The following is a 26,454-nucleotide window of genomic DNA, read 5'->3' as shown; positions in this document are numbered from 1 at the left end:
TTTTTCCTTGAGTCAAAGTGATGAACCTCAAATCTAATTGTTTGTATTTGGAATAACATTTTATACACAATAAAGGAATTAAAACTTCAGTAAAAATTTTAGTGCCAAATACAGAAATGAAATTTGTTAGTGAAACCAATTTCAACAAAAATAAATTTATTAAATAACTTACACAGTAGAATTCCTTCATTGCACAAATCATGTTAATGCCTGTTGGATATTACATTCTTTAACAGAAAACCTCTGTCATGTTGAGGTGGGGAACCCCAAAAGTAAGCTACACATTAGAACTAGGTACCATATAGCTTATGCAGCCACATGAGAAATGTTTTCTTTGTTATTACATAGGTAGTTGGTTCTATCAGCTAAAGCATAGTGACTTGGATTTGTTTTATGCATATTGGATTTTGTTCTATTACTTTCCAAGAGATTGTACTCCCCTGAGTCAGCTGTGTTCATTGGTCAGAATAAATTCCAGCATCTGACACCATTTCCATTAATCACAGACAAGCCAGTATACGTGAGCAAGATAATAGAAAGATAAAAACAATATCTGGTGGAAGGGAAACATTGTTTATGTATGCTCTTTGTACTACAGGAGAAGGTATCTGGAAGGCTTTTTTTTTGCCTTTGACAGACAAAGTGAAAGATGGGCTCTGTCTGAAGAACTTACTGTGCAGGGGAGAGTGTCTGGAGCCGCAGAGGTCACGCAGCGCCCTTGGAACACTTCTACAGCCCATCATTTCTGTGGCTGTGCCACAGCCAGAGCTTCCCCACGTATTTGCAAGCAATCTTAAGATAATTTGCTACTAAAGAGCTGTGAAATTAATTTTTATTACTTTGATGTTAAGCTGGATCTGTGGAGCTGAATACTTCACCCACCCACACGTCTGTAAATAGTGCATTCAGTATTAAATATCTTCCTGCCCATTACAAGTTAGGTGTCATGGATCTAAAACACAAAGCATTTTTCTTCACCTTTTTGAGCAGTCAAGACATTTCACTTAACCCTGTTGTATTAAGCCAGATAGGAAGCAGAGAAGTTTACAAAAAAAAAAACCACCCCAAAACATAAATTATATTTGTCTAGAAACAGTTCATGACCTTCAGAAGAAAAAGAAAAAAAGATAAAGTAGCGCCTAGACACCCCTAATCTATAAAGCAGGTAGTTGGAATTCCAGTAGCTCTGGTTCTCAGTGGCATACTAAAGACACCACAAAAATACATATTTTTGTGTATCAACAATGCAACAACACCAAATCTGATTAAGTTAAGGCTTTGCTTCTTTAACCAAAAAAAAGTTAGTAGCCTTCACCACCACAGGAATAAAGAGTCAGAGTTGTGGTGCTGTGCAAAGGAGGCACGATATGGAAAACTGCACTGTGAACACGCTGGGTCTGTGGCAGCACCGCTGTGCAGTTACAGCAGCTTCCTTCAGCAGGAGCTGAGGGAAACAAGCTGAACCTCCAGGATTCACAGTGCTCAGCAGCATTACTTACAGTCCCTCACAATTCACAATCAAGCCCTAAATGGGGCAATCGAAACGGGACAGCCTAGGGGTGATTCTTCTCTTGCCACTATCTTGTATAAATCAAGGTCGAAAAAATTTTTTAGAAAAAGTCTTACCTTTCTTGGTTAAAAATTACAGAAAAATACATTTACAAACCAGAGGAATCAAAGCTAATTGAAAGGAAGAAGAGAGAATCTAATTCTTATTATGTCTTATTCTGAAAAAGAACACTGTCAAAATATAAGCTCAGGGCTGGCACAAATTTTAACACTGGATACCAAGTATTTTCTTGATAACATACAAATAGCAAACAAATACAGAACTGGATTATTTTGTTTTATTCCACAAACTCACTTTCAGTGTAACCTTAGGCAAATGTATGTCATTTGCAGTACAAGACTATCTAGGCCCCATGCTAGATTTCTTTGTATTTACATTATACCAACACAGCTTTAACATCAAGGAACTCACTCCTGATTTACAGCAGAGAAAGACTAGGCTTTCTGATTTGGAACTAGAATTAAAAATAAAGAAAGAACATTTCAAGCAATTTGTTTTCTCTCCTTAAAAGTTTGAGCATTAAGGTGCCTATTCTGAATCACTCCAAAAATGCCTCAGTTCAGTCTAAGAATTGTTTAACTCTTGTGCAGACAGTTTTGATTACACTGATCCAGGTAATCTGCTGGACAGTTTATCAAAGTTGGGTTATTTTTCATTTCCCAAAACATATTCTCATTGGGCTTTGGAGGACTTGGGAATACCCAGGAATTATCTTCCAGAGAGCTCTTTCCATAAGAATGGTGTTCCTGAAACGTTTTGCCATCAGCTGGAATTGGTCTCTCATCTGTCCAGGCTTGTAGGGTCACCCTTTCTGATGGGACATGGGCATCTCTCAGCAGAGGGGGAGACACAGTGTTGCCAAGGGCTTTATCATTTTCTGAGAGGTTTTTATAGACTACCCCAGATGTCAAATTCAGCTTTGAAATGTTCAAGTCAACACATTGCACTGGTGCAGTACAGGCAGCTGAAGGAAGAAGATAAAAAAAAGATTTTAAAATTACATTACCTAATGCATTTTTCATGTCCTCCAAATGTACTACAGTCTAGCAGGGATGTTAAACACAGTTTCTTCAAGCCACAAGTTTTCAGACCATATTCAGTAACTACTTGAAAGCTACAAACAACACACTACCCCCTCACCAGTCTCAAGATGAACCCAAAATCCTGAAATCACAGTGTTTAAAACACACCCACAACTCCAAGGGATATCTCCCAACTCCCATTTCAACACATATAAATGGATGGATCTTTCTGACCAGACCGAAATGAATGCTGAAACATTTTCACACGCTTAGAGAAATTAGCCCGATGCAGAACACAGAATGCTGCTTCCTATTCTAGTGATTCTTCTAACAGTTGTGTTCTTGTGCCACCCAAAACCTGAATTCTCACTGCCCATGAAGCAGTAAGAGGGAAATACATGGTGTCCACAGGTTCTCTTGTCTGACTTCCAAAAGTAAAGTGACAGACTGCAATGTTCAGCCATGTGAAATTCCAGAGGAGTTTTAAACTGTTACGAAGGGGGGGATTTTGAAACAGAACAGCATCTACCTGAAATGGAAAACCCACATGTACACACATGGCCAAATACAAGCAGGTAACTGTTTTGTAGTGATAATGTACATAAACGTGTCATCAAGAGCAGATCAGTGCTTCCTGCCATTAAACTCACATCTTACATAGAGATTTGTAGAACGGCTGTTAATCTTGAGCATGAATTGCAATTTTTAACTGTAGCTCTTAAGGGACAGAAAAAGAAGCTGCTATCTTGGTCAAAGAATACAACTTCTGTTTGTCACAATAAATGAAAATTTGTGCATGTCAGGTCAAACCACGTTCCAATAACACAGGCATCATGTCTGAAAGACATGCTAAGGCACTGGATTTGGTGTCCTTGTGCTGGCAGGGGTAAAAAGCAGTTTGAGGCCTACAGACCTTTAGAAGTTCAAGAAAAATTGAATCCACTGAAAACAGATTGAAATTGCACAAAAAAAAAAAAAAAACCCAAAACCAAAAACACCCCCTCAAACAACAAGAAAAAAACCAAAAAACCCCACAAACACACACATTTGTTGAAAATGCCTCCATACATAACAGCTAAGTAAAATCCACTTGTTAACTGATACTGTTCAAGTCCCATACAAAGTAATGAACACGTGTTCTGCAGAATTAATGCAACTCTGACAATGGCAGCTGCTCTGTAGATGCTGAAAATCAGTACTGAAGGTATATGAAGTGGAAGACTTCAGACAATTGCACCCATATTTTGCATAAGCCAAGATTTGTCTCTAAATGTAAACAAAAATTTATCTCTATTGCATTCATAAGTGTGGCTGATGACCAAGATCAGACCTGTCCACTCTCACATACTTATGGAAAAATTACTGAAAGAAGTATACATATAAAAAGGCAAAAGTCCATTGTTTCCTGATCAATCAAGAATGCCTTCTCTGGCTGTGGATGAACAACTGCTTAAGAACCGCAGAAAATGAGACTCCTCACCAAGCGGAAGACAAAAATCAGTAGCTGAGTAGTGGCAAGACAGGTAACTCCAAAAAAAAAAGAACATAAAGACAGTATATGGTCACATTAAACCTTGACAGATATAAGATTATTTAGACTCATTCAGTTCCCAGTTTCTCTGCTGAAGTTATTTGACAGAGGTGTTTTAGAATTGTAGGAACACATACTCACCTGGTAACAATAAGGCCAAGTCTACAAAATGGGTTGACAGTTTGTATCAGCCAAGTACCAGAGACAAAGTGATCATTTGTCATTGCTGACCACAAAGGCAGGGACTGCTTGGGAGGTGAATCCTGTCATTACCTCACTGAGCTGTTTAGAAAGAGAATGTCTTGATCTGGTAATGGACAGGGACATCAGAGACTGTCACCAGTACACTGTAACCAAGTTCACTGTCTTCCACCACTATGCTGAGCACAGTAAAGACCACAATTGAAGTGAGCAGAAAACAAAGAAAATCAACTCTTTACCACAGTTTGACTGATAGTCTAGCATTTGGTTTGAGAAAAACATATGTATGGGACAGAAGAACCGACTGATAAAGTGTTCACAGAAATTTTAAATAGTTTATGTGAAAAATATTTAACCCTTAAAATTATTTAAGGCAGTTTTGCTTCCCCAGTATTCTGACATTCAGAAAATGTCACACTGTGTAGCATTTTGTTAGAAAAGACAACTTTTCTGAATACAATGTAAAGAAATATGGAACCATAAGGGAATTTCAGTCTTTTAAAGTCTGATTTTAAAATGTTGCCAATTTAATACTTCATATATTCTGTACTGGGAAAAAAAGACTGCATCTGCAAAAAGATTTCTTTCCCCCTAATATGAAGTAGTTGTGGTAAAAGGTCAAATACGAGTAAACTTAACACCTCAGCCTTGTGCACATAAGCAACACTTGACTGAGAAAAAAGCCACAAGGGGAACAGAATACAGTACTGAAGAAAAAACACATCAGCAACACCTTTATGTGTGAAGTTGACCAGTATGAGACAGAAGCAAAAGCAGAAAATGGGTAAGCTGGAACCATAATACAGTCTAGCTTATCAACTTCAATTGATGAGATTCTGATAAGATATGATAGCTAGTTTATTTTTAAAATGCTACAGCTTGAATCAAGAGTTTGTGTTTGTAAGGTCTGTTACTGCAAACACTGACTTGCCTTTCTTGGCTCCTGATGGGTTCCTCTGCAGTTTTCGTAGAACTTCAGCTTGCTTGTCAGTCACTACACGCAAATTAGACATTTCTCTCTTCAGGTCCCAATATGTTTGTTGCACACTTTCAAAACAAAAATTTATTAAAAGTTAAATACTGCTGCCTCTAAAGCAGCCTATTAACATGCCTATCAAATGTTAACTGTTATTCTTCTTGCCTGACACACACTGCAAATTTTGTTAGAGTACCATAACTGTAAATGGACTGAACAGTACTGAGAATTACCTTAAACAGATGGACCTTTGTACATTTTATTTGATTTTTGCCTATTACAATACACAATGCATTATATATTGACATACTAGGTAATAATAATAATTTCAACTCCCCAAAGGAAAGAAATATGAAGGAAATTTTTTTATTTCAGTATCTGAAACTAATCATCTTCCAATAAAATTAGTCATCTCAAAAGGAATACTTTAAATAAAGTGACACCAGGTTATAAAAAAGGCAGAGTGTTAACTCTGAATACCTTTCAATAAATGACCACATACCCCAACACGTATTATGAGCTTAGTAATATTGATTGATTGTCATTTCAAATAATCAAACCCCAGTATTTGGGTCTTATACCATGCATGTTGCTACACTGAATTCACACTAAATACCAGAGACCCAAACTGAGCATACACACAGAGTCCAAACTAAAATATAAACCACACTCGTTCATACTCAAGTCATCCAATTTATGTTAATACACTGCCTTATCAGACAGTATAAAAAATTGTGTTCCAATTCATTCTCTAAGACAGCATAATACAAGAAACATATTTAGCAACAGCAGCACTGTTCCAACACTGATGTTTCAGGTTAATAACTGGTAAGAAAATAAAGAAAAACGAAGTCAGCATTAGCATATGTTTCTTGGTAAAATTGCTAGCAAAGGCTCACTGAATATCACATTTATGTTGATTAATAATTAACTTAGTGTTCAAAGACATAAGGATGTAGTTACTTCAACTTAAACATGAAATCAATGATTTAATGCTTTTTTAATGCTTAACAGTCCACCAAAACACATTTATTGAAGACAAATATAATGGGTGAGAGTTTCCAGAATTTTTTCTTCCTCACTACGTTCACCTAAAAGGCTCAACATCTCAAGCTAATGAAATGAGTAAGAATAAATAAACTTTATAACTTTATGTAATGCTACTCTTCAAAAATAGCAATATAGGACCACTCCTGCATGAAATTTCAAGCACAAATGTGTTCAAAATCGCTCTGAGAAGTAGCTATGATGCAAGTCAATGCTAAGAGAGTTCCCTTAAAACAAAGAAATAGAACTTCTATCCACAGAAATACTTCCCCAGAATACAAACATCCAGATTCATGAAGCTCTGTTAACACAGGAAGCTGATGTTTTAATAAATAATGTATTAAGTGTCAGCAATTCTGACACATAGAAAGTTGAAATTTTCAGAATTGATATTTCAGGAGGTTCAGCTAAACCTGTGGTTTTCTACTGCAGACTCCTTTTGGCTCTTTGAACTCTTAAGAGGTGACAATTTTAAAGCTGATGTGGCAACCACACTTCCTTAATTCTCATGTTTTGGTCTAAAAAATAAGATCAAAAATTTTAGTTATGTCAAACCGGAACTGTCCAATATTTAACACAGAAGTGGTGAATGTAAGGACAGCTCAGTGTCTGCCACCAACCAGAAGGAAAGTGCTTGGATGAATTTTTTAAAGTGTATTCAGCACTTTTACAAGCATCTTGCAAAGGGCTGCAGGTACCAGAATCCCACTTAAATCACATGCAACAGATTTTAATTGTTTTTGTGGATACTGAGCTAGAATCCCATTGTAAAGTCTAATTTTCAAGGAATTTGTAATTGAAAACCGAGGACTCCCTGTGCCTGGAGGTTTATCCTATACTGCCTTCTAACATGTAATACAAACTTTCACTATGACAGCCTGTTTAAACCTACAACAAATTAGATCCGCACACTGAGATCTTAAAGTCAGATTTGCAGGCTGCTCACAAAAATGAAATAATTACTTTCCAAAAAGTTAACTAAGTGCAAATACCTCCATTTCTTATAAAAAGCAGGATTGCTTGCTACAACGAATGTTTCTCATAGGAGGTTTTTCAAGTGTTTTCTCCAGAGATTTTTGCATATTTATGACATATTCAGTACTTGTATTACCATAAACACTATACTGTCCATATGCTATTTTAGATAGCTACCACCTGAGCACCACTTGGTGGAATAGATCTGCTCTGATCAATAATTATTTGATCAAATGATCAGTTTGATCAGAGCAGTGATCAAAGCGATCACTGCTGTGACTCGAGAGAACATCTTTCATCAGGCTGTCTGCAAAGCTCCAGGAGGAACCACAGGAATAAGGATCCAGTCAAGGTGAAAGGACAAAGTGTGATTTGTGTGTGCATTATCATCATCACTGCACCAGAGGACATACAGTGGGAACTGTCTGTATGTTCTCTTTCAGTGGCTGATCTCCCTTCCCATCTCTTCAAATCCCAAGGAAGCACCAAGGCCCATTGCACTGAAGCCTGGTGTTGTGAAGGGCTGCTCTTCCCTCTGGTGGAAAACGGTGTAACTGCACCAACAGGCATAACTATAAATGCTCATCATCATCATCATCCCGAACTATAAACATAACAAAGAAAAAATGTACAATGATCTTGCTAAATAACCATACCTAAACTTTCAGTGAAATTATGTAACTTGAAATAACACACCTAAAGAGTCCAGAAGAATATTTTACTTGTTCAACAAACTGTCCCTCAGTAAACTGAAAGTATTTCATACCTTTGGATGTCTTGCCTATGAAGGTGGTCTCCATGTAATGGATTTTCCTCTTGAGACTGGTCCTGCATAACAGAGTGAAGGCAAGACAGAGAATGAATGAGCATGATTTCAGATCTGCTCTCTCAAAAAACAGCACTGAAACTGCAATTCCCTCATACTGAAATTGACAAGTAGTCTTCATTTGTGTTAGCTGCAGTGGGTTTCAAAAGGGAAATAAAAACTTCTACTAAGAATTTCCACTGAAAAATACTTAAACTGCCTACTTACATGAAGGCATTGCTCAGCCACCTCCATACTTTTTTTTTTTTTTTTAAAAACAGCTGAACTCTCAGAATTAGAGATTGGTTACTTTTTTAATGGACATCAAAAGTCTTTCTCAATTTTTGCTTTTTAAACAGTCTTTTTTTGTTTCTTCCCTAACACAGTAAATAAAGATTTTTAAGTTAATGCAGTTAGTACTGTTTCAGTATAGATTTACTTCCACAGGTTATTTTTCTGACAGAACATAATTTATCCCTTCAGTCTGAACGACTACTTTAAAATTGTACATACAGGCAGCCTCACTGAATTTACCAGGACTGTTTAACAAATCAAACATTGGGCTCACTTTGTTAGCTGTGTTTCTATTAGACCCTCACTTGTGATGAGCTCCCTCCCTTTCATAACCCTCCTTTCCATGTTCCCTTCCTACCATTCCCTCTAGCCAAAGCTGTTAGAGATTTGGTACCTTTACAGTGGCTTTAAGCCAGCCTGTACACACTGAATCAACTACAATGTAAAATTTGAGTAAGAATCTCTAAAAGTACAGAAAAATAGAAAGCACACTTGCCTAAGGTAGAAAACATTTGAAAACATGTTTTCCTGTCTTCATTTTCATTATTACTTTCATTACATGTTAGCTAAACTAATGTAATGAAAATATATAATAATGAAAATAACCAGCTGAGTTGAAATAATGCTGATTTGTTAATGCCCATTGATCACACTTGACTGTATTTCACCTAACAGATTTTCCCCTCCTGAACTTTTTCACCATCTCCCAAAGATTCAAATTCATAGCTTAAAAAAACTCACACTGTATTACCCCACATTGAAAACATGCACTTTTTTATTTCCTGTATTAAGCAGTTACCAGGATCCAGAAGAAATTATATTAAAGACAAAAAACCAAGAATAAGAAAAAAAACCCGTAACAAAACGCCTCAAAACAAAAAGCTGTTCCCTGTATTTGTTCTGTGCAACAAAAGCTGCTGGCATAAACATTATTTAAACAGTGTCACGTGCAGTATTCCTTACAACTGCTATTTTGGTCTGTTCTGACATCATTCACTCTCACAATACAATCTGCAATTATTTATGCAGCTGTTACTCTGTTCTAGAGTTACCCGAAGACACCAGAACTGCACACAAGTTAGAGCAAGCCTTCATATTTTACAAGTTATTGAAGGCACCTGAAAGAGCTCCAGACACAAGTGAAACAACCAAGAGTAAGGGAAGTTAAGGAAACACTTCACGTGCTTTATCCCCACCTAGTGGAAAAAAATGCAGACTCACTCAAATGCTGTGTGATTCAAGATCACATAATCATCCTTATTAATGACCATAAGGGATCTAAAACAGTCTGCCTCCCTAAACAAAGACATTAAATGTTTTACCTTCACTGTGTAACTTCAATGTGACTGCAGGGTCCTAGAGACTGGCACTGTACCTTTCATCAAAGGTTAAGACAGAAAGCAGAAAGAATGCACTAGACAATAACTTACTGCTTTTTGCTACTGTTATCCTTATTTTCTTTTTGAGATCCTAACAACATCTAGGTTACAAAATGTGTCCCTCAAAACAGATATCTGCCCCAGAAGAAGGGTGCCAAAAGAGGTACTTTCCTGACAAGCTTCATGCAACTGCCCTAAAAAGAAGCACCAGTCCTCCTTAAACAAAGTTCATAACATCTTTTAATATTAGCATCCCGTTGTTTAAAAAAAAACAAAAAAAAGCAAGTATTAATAAAGACCAGTTTTTGCCCAAACTTTCTTAGTAGCCCAGCTTACACAGAACTTCAGTGGCTACTTATATAAAAACATAAAGCTTTATCTTCTGTTATTATATAGGCAATGGCTGGGAAATCTCACCTGTATAGAGTCATGGAATATCTTGAGTTAGAGGTGACCCCTAAGGATTAAGTTCAACTCCCTGCTCCCTGCAGGACTACCTAAATCTAAACTTTATACTTAAAGCATCATCCAGACGCTGCTTAAATTTGGACAGGCTTGATGCCATGAACACTTCCCTGAGGAGCTTGTCCCTATTTCCAAGAAAAATGACAGTTTATGAAAATATTTAATGTTAATTTTACCAAGGTATTCATCTTGCACTCAACTGTACATTTCATATCTTTGTTAACCCTTGATTTTGACTGACCATGGGATTTAAAATTAACCATTAATACAGAAATTCCTTAAAAATTAAGGTACCTTCTGCTTGGAATTTTGCAACTCCTTCCTGAGACTATTGCACTCTTCCTTGAGTTTTTCTAGATCCTGTTCCAGACTATGCACTTTCAGGTCACTGTTCAGCTTCTCTAATTCCCAGCTAGCCTGAGTACAATTCAGACTTTTTATCACTGTAAAGAAGAAAAAAAGCAAGACAATCAGATTCCAATCTCAGTCCAACGAATGTAACTTAATATGCAACCTGCCCATGCCCTTCAAAAACATCATATTCCAAAGAAACTGGAGTCTATGGCAACAGGGAAATATAACACTGGTACTGCTGTTGGCAGAGGTGGTCTGTTTTCTGATTTTAAAGCATGGAGCCCTACTTTCTAGGAATGCACTGGAGATTTGACACAGAGAAAAAGGCCAGCATAAAAAGGCACTGGAAAGAGAAAAATCAGTTTATGGCAAACACACATCATATATGCCAACTTGCATACTTACATGCTGTGAAAACAGGAGCCTTTTGGCCCTCAGATTTGTACGGTTACATTATTTACCATTAAGTTTTCCCCAAAGTTTAGTATCAAGAAGTTCCAAACAGAACAACAAAAGATACAATCAAAACAAAAGGGGAAAGCATAAAAGTTACATGAATCTTGTTAGACTGAAGCAATTCACACTGTAAGAAGAAACCTAAGCTGATGCTACCATCAGACCAGTAGCAGGGCATTAGTGAGACAGCAAGAAAAGGAAGGACATGGCAGGAAGAAAACCCACAAGTCTTCAACTGCATGGTACACTTATTTCCAGATTTAATAATTTAAACAACCTTAACTTACACTGATTCTTTTTTTTTTTTTTTTTTTAGAACAAGGTACTCAGAGTCTACTTGTAAGTAAAACTGAGTTGCAGATAAGGATTGAAATCATCACATTTTCAGAGCTCTCCTTACAAACTCTGCAAATCTTACCTGCTGAAACCATGAGGTCCTCAACAGTGATACTAGCACTACCTGCAGTTTGTTTTCCTAGGTTTAAACATTCGTGCAATTGAAGTAGTGTACTGCATAAGGTCCTCTTAAAGAGTAATCCAATTCAAGCACAGCCATACTCAAAAGTGTCTTTCAAATGACTGCATTTCTATAGTCTCTGGAGTCAGTCCATATCTCTAACTTTATACAGATGGCATTTCCTTGTAACTAAATTAATCAAGGGGTTTTTTTTCTTCCATGGTGTTTTGTTTTACATGTCTATCACATATAGAGCACTCTTGACAACTGCAGCAAGAGAAGCTGGATTTGGGCTTTTGGAATTGCCAGGATATGCTGTTAGTTTCTCCTTCCTCTTTTCACCAGGCTCTCTACAACCAACATCTTTCTATCTTCTCTCATTTCCCAGCCATCTAAATAACTGTTGGGGACTGCAGCTATTGCTATACAACATCCTCTTGTATTTGTCATATCCCAACAGCGAGACAAAGCAATATACTGGACCCTCTGCAAGTGCCAGAGGGAAGTGGGATTGACTGAATGATCTTTATACTTGAACAGGCCTCTGCCCTGCTCTGAGGAAAAGGTGGTGGGGTCCAGAGATGTACATGACACAGCCTATAAACTGTCAGGTGGTGCCCATTTCTCAAATTTGTAAATCATCTATGGCAGAAGAACACAACAGCCTCAGAACATACACGTCACCATTCAAAAGAATGAAGACAAGTTCAAAGCACCTTACCTTGCCCCTATATAGGGTGAAACCTCTTCATGCCCCGAGATCACAATATATCCACTACAGCTCCTCAACACACCTTAAGATGAAGTAACCAAATGCATACCTTGCTGAGTTTCCACTTCGGTTCTTAGTTGTAACAGCTCAACTTCTTTAGATTGCAACTGTTCGTTCAAGTTTTTCAAGGATTCCGCACTTTCTTTCGCCTATTTTCAGAGGGGGAAAAACCCCAACCCAAAATAATTTGTGAAGCATTTTTCTATCATGTCTGACAATTAAATATTTTAGAACAAATGCAACAACAAAAAATATTGCTTTGAATTTTTAGCAGTATTCTAGCCCAGTAATAAAACCGAGGTACTTTAAATCGTTATTCCTACAGAAAGTATTGTCATACTTTAAAAGAGTGGTAAAACCAACACCACAGATCTTAGGTATACAAAGTTCATTCTACAGTAAACATATACAAACTATGCAGTACTGACAAAGCATGCATTGAAGTCATTAGTTAAAAAGGCACACCATTTTCTCCAGTCTGCTCCTCAGATGGTCTCGGTCGATGCAGGCCTCTCGATAGGCCTGGTAGGCCTTATTGACCTGTTCCCGCCCAACGGAGCTGCATTCCTCTTCCAGCCGGGAGCCAAGCACCTGAGCGTTAACACACCAAGCAGAAGTGAGAAATTTTGGATGTTATGCTGAGAACTTCAAAATCTTAAAAAGGCAATGGTGTGTCTGCAATATTAATCTAACAGCTCTTCCTTTTTTTTTTTTTTTTCAGTTTAGGTAATAAATTAATCAAATACACTGATACTGGCCAAAGTTTTTTACGGAAGTGCAACAAAGGCTGTCAACAAATTCTGAAATAATTAACAATACTTAATGCTCACTAATTTATAGAATCATAAAATAGTTTGAATTGGAAGAGAGCATTTAAAAGCTCATCTAGTCCAACTCCCCTGCCATGGACAGGGACACTTTCCAGTAGACTGCTATGAGTTCACTCCTATAAGTACTTAAAAGCCATTCATAAGTCATGATTACTCACACTGACAATCCCTTAATCATACTTTTTCCAGGCTCTGAAAAAACGTAAACTGCTTTTTGAAAAAGGAGTTTTAAGCACATAGAACATGCACAACATATAGAAAGTTCAAAGAAAACCAAACATCATTTCTTAAATGCTTCATAATGCAAGTAAAGATTTTTTTTTTTGTCCCAGTGTATTTATGTAAGAAAAGCCAAAGCAGAATTATTTTACAAATAACTATGAACTTTCAGATGATCACCATCTCACTGCCTGCTATGGCAAAAGACAAGCAAGGCAGAATAAGCACTACCAAATGGATTGGTAGAAAAAGGGGAACAGAGTTAAAATAGATTCAGAATTTTTCGTAAGACAGGAAGTCTTACATCAAATTACAATCATTCATACAAAAAGTTCTTGCTTTAATTAAGTATTGCATTTTCCTTTTCATTCTTTTTACCCTGCACACTTCCTTTAAACAGTGTACCTCTCAGATATTCAAAACAGATTTGCACATATTTTCTTAAAAATTAGGAGTCACATACAAAAGATTATTAAAACAAAGCATCAACACTCACGTATCTACCTTAAATATCTACTCTTTTAAGTGTTTGCTTGAAAGAAAGTATGGGAAAACAAGCCACAAAGCTTGATGCTCCTGCTCTTTGCATTTTTGTTTTCCCCTATATGTATGACTCTTTTTAGGTTTTGTCCTTTATATTTTTCTCCCCATAACAAAGCTGCTCAAATACAACACAAGCCTTAAAAAGTTTTCTGGAAGTTTCCATCCACGTTGAAACCGAAAACTCCAAAGGGTAACTCAGGTATATTAGCTACTGACAAAGACTGAAAGTCACTAACAGTCTTGGCCTTCTCAATACACCTCCCTCATAGAAACATTTTTATAGGATTCACATACTAAAAAGTTTTCTCTACAGAAAACAAAGTGTCATCTTCAAGAGAATAAAGCTGAACAAGGCCAAACCAAAAGACACAAGGCAAAAGAAATTGCCAAGGTCAAATCCCGTTTATTGTGATTTTGAGTAACCGTTGCAGCAGCCCTCTTGTTAAGACAGTAGAAATGAGCTGAGACACAGACTTCTTGTTCATCACAGCATGAAAAGGGTCCTGGTTTATTGCCCTCTACAGCTCAGCCATCCTGACTCCAACCATTCACTGACTCTGGCTGCAGCAAGCTCCTACCGTAGGTTTCCCTTGCAGCTTCTGACTGCTGGCTATTTCCTGCTAAACTATGACTGCATGTATCAGTTTGCAGACTCTGACTGCAGGCTTTTACCTAGGTAGACTGTGGCTGCAGGTTCCAACAACAGGCTCTGACTGCAGACCCAGACTGACCTTACAGCAGTGATTCTCTCTCCCCAAGATCCTTCGTCATGGTTCCCCTCCACCACCTAACCCACTCCCTTTTATCACACTGATCTTTACCGGATATAGCTGTGACTCATCAGGGGCCAGGCTGTGTTGGGTAATTAACACAGCTGTTACTTATCAGGGGTGAGGTTACCTGAATTCCCTTCTTCTACAAGTAACCACATAAAAGATGTTACACTCAGCATGTGTAATTCAGAGAATATTAGATCTAAAGCCCTATTCCTCTTCCCAACATCCCCCCCTAGACCTTACATAAAGGAAGTCCTGGGATAGTTTTGCTTTTTGACAAAAAGTCAATCCTGTCTTCACCAAGAATTCCTGAATAAGTGTTTCAACGCTGTGCCAAGTGTGACTCAAGTTCTTCATTCCAATGCTACAAAATAATACACAATTGGAAAGCTTTTAAGAAACAGTAGCATACAGTTAGGAGTAATTCCTAAAAAATGCCTCAGCTCTAACACTAGGATCTATCTTTGCATCTTATATAAGAAAGCAATCTATCAAAGTCAAGAACTTCTGCAGTGCAGAGATACTCAGTACTGAACAAGGGATCTATGTTTAATGACAGCATTCATTACTTGCAGAGAAAAACCTGTGCCCTGGTCAATTTTTAGTTTTAATGAACTTCACTAGTTTTTGGCCACAAGAAACTGCTGAGAAAACAAATTCCAAGATACATTTACATTTTAGAATTACTGCATCAAAAGCCAGCCAGCCAACATCTATGATAAGCATTGCAACTTTGTATTTCATGCTCAAGGTTGTGATTAGCTTGACCTAGCTGGATATTCTTAGCAACCAATTCTTCTTTATCATTTTGATATGCTGAGCCCAAAGGAGTCTTTTAATAGACAATTCCTGGATTCTGATAATTTACAAGCTTTGCACCTCACTGTTCAACAATACTGTGTCACATGTGCCCAAGCTAATAAACACCATAAAGAGGCACCCAAACTACAGTGATAAATTCTATGCAACTGCACATCTGTCTGAATCAAAATCACTGTCTTTGCATTGCATCATATATATGTGCCCAGTGAGTATCAAAAATGCCAGTATAACACAACTATGCTATTAGAGGAACAAACTGCATTTCACCTAAACAAATAAAATAATTTACAAAAATTTTTTACCATGGAAATGATTTTAAGTGTATATTTTGAATCCTTAACCTTCTTCTCTGCCATCCAGGAGCAAAAGAGAAGATGCTACCAGACACTGGTATAGCAACTATTTTCTTACCTTCTCTTCTAAAATTCTCACTTTTTTCTTTAAGAAGGAGTTCTCCTTCTCTGTCTCCTTCAGTCGTTTCTTGATATCTTCATATGCAGTGACAAGTGCAAAGTGTGAGGCAACAGACTCATCTCCACTATAGGATGGAACAGGAATATCGCTGTCTCTCTTGTGAGCACTGTCTGCTTTTTCATGGTTCAAAATACAGATGTCATCCTCTACCAACTCCTCCATGACAGCTGTTAAAAAAGACAGATATAAGTGCTAAGTTTTCACAAAGACAAATTCATCAAGAGTCTGAAAACCTTCCAAAATAATACTGCAGGGTGTTTCTGTCTAAGTATGACAAGACGGAACAATCAGGAAGAATCTTAATATCACAGAAAAATCTTGAAATCCGTTTTACCTTTTATTCTAAAATACACTGTTTAGAAAAGACACGTTTCCCTGTTCCTTGATAAAAATATTTTGAGTACCTATCAGATGTATGAACCTCAAATTCATTTTTATTAAGTCTTAACACCAATGTAGAATTGGGTAGGTACCAACTATCTAACTCCAAAGGAATATTAAATCAGAGCTTTTGCAAGCCAGCACTGAGCAGCAAAAGAGAGTACAGTTCCAACAAATCAACTCCTGTGGTTCCTGAGCACAAGTGCCAAAGTTTCGTTATTTTTGAATGCAAATACTTATATTTTTCCCCAAACTTTAAAACAGAATCTCAAGTACACTTTTGTTCGTCCTTAAAGAGACTGCATGAGCAGCTATTCTTTCCTTGGTCCCAGTAGAAAACCTCATTCTGAACAACAATTACAGTGGTTTTTGACTGAAAATGTGATGAGAACGAAAACATGCACAGTAACATGACCTGCCTCAACATGTGTGGAGAAAACTTACAAGAACCTGACAATTAGTAAAGCATCACTCTTAACATATCAGGCAGATCCATCTGAATGACAAATGCAAAGTAGATGTTACACTGAGTTTTTCTTACAACATATGTCATCTAGGCATAGCAAAAAATTCAAAAAGAAAATACTGTCATAAAGAAATTCTATATATTTTCTTGAGCAACAGGTCTTAAGTGAAAACTCCCAAAAGCATTTTCCTTAAGAGTTATAAGTTATCTGGAACAAGTTTTGGGGTTTTATTTAAAAACAAGCCAACCTCCAAAGCACAGGCAACCAATTAAAAAAAGACACATTGCATTTAGTTATGAACATCAAAATTACTTGTATTCCTATGCAATACTAAGAATTGCTACAAAGTGCCTGATAATACTACCCCCCGTTAAACAAGCCAGTGATGTGACTTCTACGAAAAGCAGACTTTTGTTTTTTTCCCCTTCAACAAATCCTTAGGTTCCTGATGATAAGCTAATGAACCAACAGAAATGCTGGAATGAAAGAACTGAGCATAATGAAGACAGCTTTTTGTACTGCAGGAAAAACTTACTTCAACAGAAAACCAACTTGGTCAGCAGAACTTTGCAGAAAAGGCAGGCATTAGTGCAAAAAAGCCCCACGGCCACAATTGCTGTTTTCTACTGTGTATTTGCTATTTGAATTCAAACTAGACTTCCATTTGTTTATAGATTATGAGAAGTAAAGGCCTGGAGCTTGTCTATATGGTCAAATTTCTCTCACCATGCTGGAAAGCTTTTAGAGTGCAGCATTATGAAGAGCCGTAGTACAGCTACTGCTGAACAATGGTGCTGTTATCACATTTGTCTCAATTTGCTCCAAGCCAGTTAGACAACATGACAAAAAACTGTGACAGCTCATTTCTACTAAATAAGACAGCAGTGGAGTTTTTCAACAGTGAAAAAAAGACAAGAACACTACAAACCAAAGCTGAACTCCTTTTAATGGTTATGCTCAGGAGGTGAATAGATGCCTCGTACGTTGTTTGATGCATTCTGACAAAAAAAGTAACCTAAGCTTCCCTTGCTTGTTGTTCTGCCTTCAGTGCTCTGTGATTTCTGTGATATTTTAGTAGAAAGAACCCTGCAAAAAAGGTTTGCTTCCTTTTCATTGTAAGAACAGTATCACTCCATGCACAAGGTGACCTTGACCAAAAGCACCACATCATTCAAACTCCATTAAATGACTGAAGGAATTGCTCATTTTGTCTTCCAAGACGAGTATAACATACCAGTTTATCCTCCCCCATTTCACCAAAGGCCCTGCAAGTCTTGTCACCCATCTCATCAAATTCCCAAGAGCTTGCCCTCTCAAGGCAACACATCTGCTTTTCTCGGAACACTTGACTCAAATGCCGTTAAAGAAGTGTCACAGCTTATCATTATCTCTCGAAAAAAGCAGCAGATTTGTGACCTTGTACATAAAATAGATCTTTGCCCCCATGCTTTCCTATAGCTCCTAAACTCCAGCATCATACAATTCCCTGTTTCTTGCACACATCAGTGCTACCAGGAGATGGCAATATGGGAAAACAGGACCATATTTATTCTGCATTTTGTTAACTAAAAGTGAGCTTCCAAGAAAGAAACACACCTTGCAAATAAGACCCAGCATACAGAAATACTATTTTATAAATTCAAGTACGCATCTAACCTGCACCTGCTAGGAAGACCAGTTACTCCAACATTTTTTTACTTGAAAGACCTAATTTAGTTTATACCATTATTCAACTCGGGTTTTCTGATGCTGCCCTCTAATCCAGAACTGGGTATTATTTAGAAGAGAAGCATATAATTCCACATAATTCAAAGGGACTTTGTTTGCATGCTTTTCTAAATTTCTACACTCAAGATAACAGTACCAAAAAGTCCAATATACACATTTTTGACTAATGGTATTGCTAAGTGATGACAAGCTGCCATTAAACAGTTCCAGATCAGCAGTACTATAGGAGGCCATGGTGAAATGCACAACTCAACTAGCTTTTTTTGCTGTCAGGATAGACAGAAACCCTCAGTATAGAAAAAGAGGCTACATCTGTAAGAAATCCCTGACTACAGCAGTAGTCTTTAATTTCACCCAAGGACAAGAATCAAAATTTAGATTCTCCAGTACTATATTACCTCATTTTAAAAACATGAACTCACAGCAGCAATCAAAGAAGTGCTTTGATTATTCCACAGGTTACAACTCCTCAAATCTAGAAGAAGGATGCCAGAAGGGCTTTCAGGATGGTTCACCAAGTCCAACCACAGACTTCTGCCGTGTTTTAATCTGTTTGACTTCTCCTGATTCCAAGTCACACTTGTATGCACTGCTGAAAATGCCCCAGAGCTGACACTCTGAAACACCGGAGTGAATTTTGACCTCTCTGGAGCTGCAATTCATGAGATAATCTGTCCTACAGTAACCTGTTCAAGTGAAAGGTTTCTCACTAAAATATTTGAAGTAATATACTGACAAGTCAATGTCTATGAATACAACTGATGTCCATCTCTGCCTCCTTAAGGCAAACTTCACAATCCCATCTACGACACATCCCATCATCTCAAGAAAGGTCTCCCTAATACTTTTTACTCCCTTTACTTCAGCACAGTAAGTAAATACTTTGCCTGTGATAAATATATTGCATTTACACTTTATAATGATCTGCACACAAAACAGCCTACTTAAAAGGACTTTAACCTTCATGTCCAAAAATAAATATATTAGCTGAGGACCGGTACTACTGCTTGTATTAAATAACTAATGTCTAAAAGCCAACAAACAAAACACCCAAACTGAATACACTGTTGATGGGAAACAGTATTAAGTTCTAGCAGGACTAATTATGTTCCCTGTTTATAAGCCAATGAGTTTGAAGAGGTGGCACCACTTATGTTTTAAATGTGAAGAAAAGAAGAATTAACAGGAACCACTTCTGTTGCTCAACATAGGTTATGGAACAGCTTTAATTCAATTCAATAAATATCTTGAGCAAAAGAATGTTTTCCCATATCTTACTAATGCTTGGCAGAAACATAGCTTTTCTCTTTAAAGAGCTTTATGAATACTAGTCATTAACACCATGGGAGGCAGTTAAATATAAAACACATTCTACATACAAGGAACATGGGATGCAGAGGCTCTAATAGCAAACAGACCACTGCACAAACAGAGCTCTGTAGTTTGAAATGCTAATCTTATTCTTGGATCAGAAGGAGGGATAGTAAAAGCAGGATTACATTAAATTTTTCCCAGTATGAAGCAGATTCTCATTTTGGCCTAATGGTTGATTTGAAAGAGAATAGAACAGCTTTCTAAATATTTCCAAATATCAAATGCAAATAATTTCAAGATGGTTGTTTTCCTGTTTGCCTTCCAGACTCCAAGGGTTTGACTTCATAATGGTAGTATGAACAGTTTCCAGCTGTTGATAACAACAGCGTAATTTTTGTACTGATTTATCTTGCCTTACACAGAAGGGTATACATATATGCATGTAGACACAAAAACCCCTTTAAATTCAAGAAATGCCTTTGAACCAAAGGAATCCTTAGTGAGCATGTTACAACCCTCACCTTAATTTCAGAAAAGCTGTACTGACTTTTTTTTTTTCCTTTTTTTAAAAGACACTTCAGCACAGCAAGGAATAATACAGAATTCCTGCAGCCAGCATCAAAAACTCCACACAGTACTTGGAGCATTTGACATAAGATGTTAAAACAAGCAAGACTTCCAGTCTCTTTAAGCATCCATCACTTTGCAGAAATCTTAGGCTCTCTTTGATTCCAGTTGTGAGCAGACTGTTCTACAGAGAAAGGCATCACTTTTTACACATACTTGCTCCATTTTTAAAAAGAATTCACACACACTTCAGTAGCTGCTACTCTGGCTGCTGTTCATCCTTCCCTATGGGCAAAGTCCAGAGGCCCTCCCAGAGAGTGGCTGACCACAGGGGCACAGCCTGGCTGTCTCAGTGTCCTCGGGGATCCTCCAGAAACATGTCAGCATGTGAGCCACAACAGACCTCCAGAGCACTTTCGTTTTACTGCCCTCAGGAAATGGGAACTCATTGTCTCTAAGCTCACACACCAGATCACTGCAGCTCATCAGTCCTGAACATCTGGGTAAGCTACAAAAGCCAAGCAGAATCTCCTTAGGTACAACAGCCAATTTTTTTTCAATTTCAAGGTTTTTACAATAAGTAATCTACTCTCACAAGGACCAGAAAAGCAATGAAAATCCCATTTTATGCCAACAGCGCTTGATAAATTTTACTTTCTCTGAACAGTGTCAGACTCCAGTACCTCCACTGCTAATTTGAAAATCTTATGCATCCTCAATGTAACGCATTCAACCTGCCTTTCTGTGGATGCTGTCACAATAATCACTTTCCCTGACAACTACCTGAAAAGGGGGAAAATAAAAACCCAGAAGTGGGAGTCAATAAAATATTATCCTTTCAGCATTATATAATCCTGTTTATTAAAGTATTACATTTAATGCTGAAATTAATTAGAAGCAGTACTGTCAAAGAAACATAAGTAGGAGCAAGGTGGCTTTTGGCTGTTAATCACTTCTAGCACCAAATACAAGTATCTCAAAAGGTTACTGAAACCGTTTTGCTGTTCATTCATTCCCATTTCAAAAGGTTTACACAGAATAACTATTTCCAAAAGTTTAGAGGATCTGTTTTGGATTTTTTTTTCATATCTTCTTTTGAAAACCAAACAGCAGGTCCTACCTCCCAATCACATTTCCTTCTATTCAATTAAACTGTCAGATTAATTACCATTCAGTAAGTTCACAAGTTCAGTGACAAGCCTTATGTAATTGCATTGACTTTTAATTCAACTGGAAATGTGCCTCCCCTGTTACAGCAACTGGAAGGAAAGTGAGTGTCACCGATGGCCTTTTAGCCATCCTGCAACTCACTAACACAACATCAGTAGGTTTCCAAGCCACAACTGGACAGGATGCCAGCAAATCTAATCCAGGCTCCCTTTTACAGGGGGACCAAATGATCTTCCCAGGTCCTTTTCAACTTGGGCTGTCTTCTAAAATTCTATATTCAGATTTATATGGCAATATTTTAGACAAACCCGGTAATTTGAACCTAAGTTCCACTTAGCAGCTTCGAAATGGATATTCAAGCCAGTTATGCTTCACTTATCCTCCCAAACTTAATTTCTTCTCCCCAAAGGTCCTGTCAGTTGCAACTACAATTTCATACACTAAGAACTCCACATAAAAACATTGTATAATCATGTAAATTATTTAATCAATGCAACTACAGTATAAACATTTAGCAAAAACATAAGACTGATTCCAAATGGATAAGGCACACAGGGTATGGAGTCTCCTTCAGCAGAACTTCCCACTGACTCCTGCCAAGCTGGTTCCTATCCTGACCGCTTTGCTAATCCTATCATTGCCATCTTAGCAAACTGGATCTCATTATCACTGTTTTATTTAATATGGACTGTCAGACTTCCTCTGTCTATAAAATTCCTGTGAAAGAATGAAAACATACATCAAAAGGTAAAACCACACTGCATTTTATTCTGTTTTCTTCTACATGTTCTCTTTTTTCCTTCAAATTCTGTTTTAAAGAAACCAGATATGGATAGCATGTGCAGTGACAGAGGAGTTTCCACTTTCCCAACTAGGCAACCCACATTTAACTTTTTAGAGTGCACAATCTCCAATTAAGTGCACCTACTGAAATAATACAAACAAATGTTACTGCATTTGCATCTCTACGCAAACTCTATGATTTCCCAATGCTATGAGATTAAATTATTCTATTTCTCTGCTTAGAGTACACTAAGCACAGTTTGTTCATATATTTGACCAATAATTTGCACACTTTCCCCACCTTTTGAGTGTCACATAGAAAAAAGAGATATGCTAAAAACCAAAGTAGTATCCTTGCTGAAATTTAGGCAATCTTAAAACTATCTCTATTTGTTACCCATTTTTGCTGTCACTTCACCCTCTTTGCTCTTTTGAAAAACTTTTTACTATTTAATTTCCATTGTAAAACATAACCTAGCTAGTATTCGGGCAATGGTCATCTCACACTTTTCTAAACTGCATATTCTGCACACAAGGTTCTGCAAAACTATCAATTTTAGCAAAAAATATGGGGTTTGGGAGTGAGAAGGTGGCTAAACCCTTCATATAGTCAATTCTAGAGTTCAGTCAACCACTTGTGACTTCACTGAGAGTTTAGATGAAAAAATTCTGCTTAAAATTTGAGGCAATAGCCACCTACTTAAGTTATAAGGCAATTATCTGATAAACACTTCTAACAAGAGTCGGGTTATTAAAGAGCAACTATTCAAACAACAAAAGGTAGTCATTATCTTAGATTTCTTTTGGTTTCTACAGCAATTCTAGTAGAATTACTAAAATTCTAGAACAGATGTGGGAACAGATAACTTGGACTATTAGTAGCACGTGATCATACACCACTTTCCAGGAAATAACATGTTTCCCATAGCCCATAACAACATTTCCCAGAGAACTGTCACAGAAGAGAAACTGACCTTTGGAGTCCAGAGTGGACTTAACTATCCTGGCAATAATTCTCCCTTAACTCCACTTTTTCCAGAGTCTGCTTCCAGCACACTGATTTTATTGCATACATACAGAGAAAAGCAGTGAGGAAATTAAAAGATTCCTTAAGAAACAAAAAGCTCCTAAAAGCACTCACTGGAGTTGACACTCACTTCTAAGCGGCTAGGGGAGCGATTTATTTAAGGAGATAAGGGTATTTTCCCTACCAGGTGAAACACCAGGATTCAAAGAGGCAATTTCTTAAAAGTTGAAAGCACCACTAGCAACTACCTCAACGCTCATCTGCGCTCTCTTCTTCCAAACTAACACAGCCCGGAGCATTAGCAATCCTGTCGGCTCCAATATTCCATCATGTTGCTGTTTTCACACCCACAGTCCTACTTTACTCATTCCCTTTGCCAGACTCCCCCTATACCAAGGCACAAGCCGCAGCTTCAAGAAGCCAGAGAGTTTTTCAGCTTGGTCAGAGGCAGCTTTGTAACCAGCCTGACTGCCTGCCCGAGGCTCAACGCCCAGCTTGGGAGAGGTACCTGTCAGCCTCGCTCACCGTCCCCCCACGGGATGACCCCGTATTCCGGCCAAGTGTGACCCGGCAGGGACAAGACACAAGACCCACAGCCTGCTCCTTCTGGAACTCCGCAAGTTCCACTTCAACACGAGGAAGAACTTTATATGAGGGAGACAGAGCACTGGAACAGCCTGACCAGGGAGGGCGCGGAGTCTTCCTCTCTGGAGACATTCAAAACCCACCTGCACGCGTTCCTGTGTCACCTGCAACCTGCTCGGGATGACCACGCCTTGGCAGAGGGATTGGACTAGATGATCGCCCTTCCAACCCTAACAATTCTGGGTTCCTACGAGGACGACTCTATTTCAAGGGGAGAAACGAAAGACCAGCCTCTTTTCCCAGGGGGAGTCGCTCCTCTTCCGCGGGCCACGAAGCTCCTCCGCACCCCGGGGGAGCCCCGGCCGGGGCCGCCCCGCGTTCCCCCCCGCGCCGGGACCAACCTGTCCGGGCCGCGCTGGGCCGGGCGGGTCAGCGGCGGGCGCTCAGCTCGGCGGGGAGGCAGCGCCGCCCCTCGCGGTCTCCGCTCGGGCCCCCTCGGGCGCCCATCGCCCCCACCCCGCCGGCCCGGCCGCGCTTTCGGCCTCCGCCACCGCGGGGAATTCCCGGGGCTCGGCGCCGCCCCCGCCGCCTCCGAGGAAGTCAACAAACGCCGCTCCCGGTCCCCGCCAACGGGCGAGCGCCGTTCCCGGAAGGAGAGAGGCGGCCCCGCCGCCTGACCGGGAGAGGGAGGAGGGAGGGAGGGAGGGCGGGCGGACTGCAAGTCCCGGCGTGCAAGCGGGCGGCCGCCCCGCCCGGCCGGGCACCTCGGGAAGCGCGGCCGAGCGCTGGCTCCGCCCGGCCGTGGGTGGGACTGCCGCCGCCCCCGAGCGGCACGGGAGGTGCTGTGGGTCGGCGTTCCCATCTGGAGCGATCGCGCAGAATCAGGGAATTGTTAGAGATGTAAGGGACCTCTAGGGATCATCCAGGCCAACCCCCCCGCCAAGGCAGGGTCACCACGAACAGCTGCTACATTAGCGCCTCCAGGTGGGTTTGGAATTCCTTCAGAGAGGGAGACTCCACGACCTTCCTGGTCTGGCTGTTCCGGTGCTCTGCCCCCTCAGTTTAAAGAAGTTCTTCCCCATGTTGAGGTGAAACTTCATGTCTTTTAGTTGATGGCCATTGGGGTCCCTGCTTTGTCTCTGGGATCCACCAGAAAGACTCTGGCACCATCTTCTTGGCATCCGCATTTGAGATTTTATATGCACTAATGAGGTCCCCTCTCAGTTGTCTCTTCTCTAGACTAAACAGGCTCAGCTCCCACAGTCTCTCCTTAAAAGAGAGAGCCCTGGTTACCCTCGTGGTCTCCACTGACCCTCTCCAGTAGCTCCTTGTCTTTCTTGTACCGAGGAACCCAGAACCGGGCACAGCACTCTACTCTCGTCTGGCAAGGGTATAAATGTGCTCCCTGCCAGCACCCACTCTTCCAGCACCACTGGGCATTGCCACTAAAAACCCACTTTTCTCCCTTTTCTGAGGCTCACTGCACTTCCTGCCATCATTCAAAACAAGGCTGTAGTAAAGCAGTAAAGATCAGCGACTTTTTAGTGGGAACTGCCCCCAGCTTGTTCCAAGTGCTCCTCAGCAAAGGAGCCCATCCAATTCATATTCTTCAAACTCTTTCCAGCTTCTTGAGAAGTTACACCTGCACATAGCTGAAGAGCTAGTGAGACATGGTGTAACATTTTACATTCATACTCCTATTATTATTTTTTCTCCCCACAAGCCAGAGGCAGAGATGAAAGGCAGTGGATGCTCTGTTGCTACAGCAAGGTGAAAGATCATTGCATGTGACCTCATCTGCCAAAGCCACAGCTTTTGTTCCTCCACCGAGGTCGAAATGAAGCAAGAACAAATCTAAATTGCAGATCAGGACCTCTGTTACAAGGAATAAAAGGAAGCTGATTCAACAAGTCTAATGTAGATCTACTGGGGAGAGCAGCTGTGCTGTTCAAGACTAATTTAAAACTAACAGGAGTTTCCTTTGCGGCTAAAAAAACAAGCAGTTTGCTTTTATGTTGTGAGAGTTCTTCAGCCAAGTCCCAAAGGACTTTTGGCAACTGTGCCACAAAGTCAGCTGGAGCAAGGGAAGTGTACTAATGTGCCAAATTGATCTATATATGGAAAAATATTGCAATATTGTGTAGTCCTTAAATGCTTAAAGACCAAACGGAAACAGGACCCCTGCTGTGGGTAGGGAATTGTTATTTGGACAAGAATCTAATTTAAAAACCAAAACCACAAGTTCTCCATTAATCATGCTCACAGACCTCAAAACAACTTTTTAAAAAAGTTTGTAGCATGCTACCATTACTAAGATTTCCACTAGAAGTTTGCGTTGCATGTGAACTGCTTTTTATTTTATCAGCCAAAGTAGAACAATGCTGTTTTCCACTGTGTTTCTTACCAAGAGCAGTGGCTTTCAGTTGAAGGGCAAAAACCACTATTTCCAAGTTAACATGTCTTT

At 39.2% G+C, this 26,454-nt stretch overlaps 1 protein-coding gene across 2 annotated transcripts; it reads right to left on the bottom strand.

Moving 5' to 3' along the window:
• Positions 1 to 139: 139 nt before the first annotated feature.
• AZI2 (5-azacytidine induced 2) lies at positions 140 to 24,636 on the bottom strand. Of its 2 annotated transcripts, none has more exons than XM_066194168.1 (8): positions 24,392 to 24,636; positions 15,906 to 16,135; positions 12,770 to 12,895; positions 12,354 to 12,453; positions 10,560 to 10,708; positions 8,089 to 8,150; positions 5,256 to 5,371; positions 140 to 2,534 (listed from the first exon to the last, which is right to left on the bottom strand). In XM_066194168.1, exons 2-8 carry the CDS (start codon positions 16,128 to 16,130, stop codon positions 2,146 to 2,148), a joined length of 1,167 nt encoding a protein of 388 aa, XP_066050265.1. In that variant the 5' UTR covers positions 16,131 to 16,135; positions 24,392 to 24,636; the 3' UTR covers positions 140 to 2,145. The 2 variants fall into 2 exon arrangements, with proteins under 2 accessions (XP_066050265.1, XP_066050271.1); XM_066194174.1 differs by lacking the exon at positions 24,392 to 24,636 and adding an exon at positions 24,134 to 24,344.
• Positions 24,637 to 26,454: the final 1,818 nt, after the last annotated feature.

This window comes from Chamaea fasciata, unplaced genomic scaffold (assembly GCF_029207755.1).
Source record: "Chamaea fasciata isolate MVZ Bird 193981 ecotype frontalis unplaced genomic scaffold, bChaFas1.0.hap1 SCAF_1, whole genome shotgun sequence".
NCBI lineage: Eukaryota > Metazoa > Chordata > Aves > Passeriformes > Sylviidae > Chamaea > Chamaea fasciata.
This window is presented reverse-complemented; position numbering and strand designations above follow the sequence as displayed.